The 2,748-nt window shown below is 65.3% G+C and overlaps 1 protein-coding gene across 1 annotated transcript; it reads left to right on the forward strand.

Moving 5' to 3' along the window:
* Positions 1-314: 314 nt before the first annotated feature.
* Positions 315-2,233, forward strand: H1-10 (H1.10 linker histone). The gene has a single exon (XM_003926408.4). The coding sequence runs from the start codon at positions 1,093-1,095 to the stop codon at positions 1,735-1,737; it is 645 nt and encodes a 214-aa protein (XP_003926457.3). The 5' UTR covers positions 315-1,092; the 3' UTR covers positions 1,738-2,233.
* The last annotated feature ends 515 nt before the right edge of the window (positions 2,234-2,748 follow it).

The following is a 2,748-nucleotide window of genomic DNA, read 5'->3' on the forward strand; positions in this document are numbered from 1 at the left end:
CTTGTACCTCACAAAATGAGGCCCTGGGAACATCGGCGGCGACCGGGTGGGGGGGAGCGGCGAGGCTGTGTCCCCAGAGAGGCCCTGTCGTCGTCCTCCATTCTCCGGGTTGTGCCCAGGTCCCCAGAGGCACAACCAGACCCCATGGGTGCAGCTGGAGGGTGCCTCCCATCCGCCATCCCCTTTGGATGGGCCGGAAAACCCCCAAGGAAGTCCTAGCGCAGTTCACGTTGCCCCAGCCGACCACGTGAGGGCGCGCCCTGTGTTAGTTTGGACAAATTAAAGCTCCTCTAGCGGGCAGGCCTGGAGCCCCCCAGGCCGGGCCAGTGCTCGGGTGCCCGTGGCATTCTCTGGGCTGCCGGCCGCCAAGCTCCTGGCCGTGGGTCCTCCTCTGGGGCCCGCGCTATTGGCCTCCAAACGAGGTGCCCCCCTCCTCTCGCGCTCCCGCAGCCTAGGGTGCACCTCTCCGTTCGCCTTTGCTGAGCTGTTCCAGGACGCAAGCCGCCTCTCCACTGCGTTGGGAGCTCAGGCCCCGTTTGGGGCGCCCCGCTGCGGGCGCAGTGGCGCTGGAGAGGCGCGGTCCGAGCAGCCAGCGGCCAGAGAAGGGGCTCCAAGAAGCACAAGTTGGCGCTGGCCCCGGACCAGGCTGTTGTTGTTCTCAACGTGGTCCGCCATGAACCTATAAAAAGCCGACAGACTCGCTCTCCTCTCCAGAGCGCACCGCGCACGCTCAGCGAGCTCCAGAGGCGCCAGTGGAAACAGCGGCCGCCGCGCGCGTTCGGCGGGATTCCTCTTCTCTCCGGCTCGGCCTAGGTCTGCGTCCCCAGCTCCAGCCGCCGGCTCGGACTCGATCTCCGACCCCAACTCGGTCCCCTAACCCGGCCCCGGCTCCGGGCCCCCAAACCCTCGCTCCGGCCCGGCCCGGCCCCCACCCCAGCCCTGCCGCCCGGCCCCAGGCCCGGCCGCGGCCGCTCCCGCCTGGAGCCGCCGCGCGCCCCCAGCCCCCCTGCACCCCCTCGGCCCCTCGCCTTCCTCTTCCCGGCGCGGCCCCCCGGCTTCCGCGCGCCGCCCTCCACCAACCCGCTTGCTACCATGTCCGTGGAGCTCGAGGAGGCCCTGCCGGTGACGACCGCCGAGGGGATGGCCAAAAAGGTGACCAAGGCTGGCGGCTCGGCGGCGCTCTCCCCATCTAAGAAAAGGAAGAACAGCAAGAAGAAGAACCAGCCGGGCAAGTACAGCCAGCTGGTGGTGGAGACCATTCGCAGGCTGGGCGAGCGCAACGGCTCGTCGCTGGCCAAGATCTACGCCGAGGCCAAGAAGGTGCCGTGGTTCGACCAGCAGAACGGGCGCACTTACCTCAAGTACTCCATCAAGGCGCTGGTGCAGAACGACACGCTTCTGCAGGTGAAGGGCACCGGCGCCAACGGCTCATTCAAGCTCAACCGCAAGAAGCTGGAGGGCGGCGGAGAGCGGCGCGGAGCCCAGGCGGCCGCCACCGCCCCAGTGCCTGCCGCGCACAAAGCAAAGAAGGCGGCCCCGGGCGCGGCCGGCTCCCGGCGCAGCGCAGACAAGAAGCCTGCCAGGGGCCAGAAGCCGGAACAGCGCTCGCACAAGAAGGGCGCTACCACCAAGAAGGACAAAGGCGGCAAGGCTAAGAAGACGGCGGCCGCCGGGGGCAAGAAGGTGAAGAAGGCGGCCAAGCCCAACGTCCCCAAAGTGCCCAAGGGCCGCAAGTGAGCGCGCCGGCCCGGTCTCAGTGGCCGGCGTGGGCTTTTTAGTGTTTTTGTTTTTCTACCCCAAGTGACGTAGATTTTGTAAGGCTTGCCCCGGCTGGGGCCGCGGGCCCTGTCTCGGCCGCAGGGAGGGGCCCCGAGTCCTCTTCGTCCCTCCCCTCCCCCAACGATGTAGCAGCGTTTTTCGTTGTTTGCTTTAGGTTTTTGAAACAGCCCTGGCGACGCCTCTATTGGCTCTCGGCCTTGGCAACGGCCGTCGTCATGGTTACCGGCCCCTAGGCGCCAATATCCGAGGCCGCGCCTGCCCACCCGGGCGGGGGCCGCTGGTTGGCCGGGCCCAGGCGCGCGGGTACGCGGTGGCCGCGCGCGCATCCCTTCCTGGCTTCCCCATCCTCTCTGCCTTTGGGTGCGTGACAATCGCACCGGGCTCAGGGCTGCGCGGCGCTTCCTTTCATTCCATGGGCCTTTTTTGGGCACAATAAAGCGTTTAAACCTTTTAACCTCTTGTTTAATGTGAGTGGAATATGGATGTGTGCCTCCCGCACGCAGGGTTGGATGGGGGGACCCCTCGGATCTTAATACCCCAATCTGTTGACCAGGGTTAAGCCTAGAGCCAGGGGCCTTAAGCAAGAGGGGAATTGCTGGCCTGTAACGAACTTTTAGAGTAACCTGGGGCAGGGAGGTAGACAAGTTCTGTCCCTTGGGAGGGATAGGCCTGTTTGCCCTCACACTGGTCCATCAGCCATTGGGGGGGCGGCGCGGGAAGAGTGGGGGCTAATGGGTTTTCATGGTAAATGGTCAGGGCCCTGCCGGGGAGCTCAGCTTAGCCTCCAGCAAGGGAGGTATTACGAAGTCCCACCAAACTGGCCCTTTACAGAGCTTAGTTTTTCTGACTACAGTGAGAGACTGAGATGTGACGGGGACAGGTGTGGTGGCCAGAAACAGTGGAATTCCCAAGCATTCACCTCGCGCGAGGACAACCCAAAGTGTCTCAGAAGGGTGTTTGCCCTCTTTG

This window comes from Saimiri boliviensis, chromosome 8, assembly GCF_048565385.1.
Source record: "Saimiri boliviensis isolate mSaiBol1 chromosome 8, mSaiBol1.pri, whole genome shotgun sequence".
Lineage (NCBI taxonomy): Eukaryota > Metazoa > Chordata > Mammalia > Primates > Cebidae > Saimiri > Saimiri boliviensis.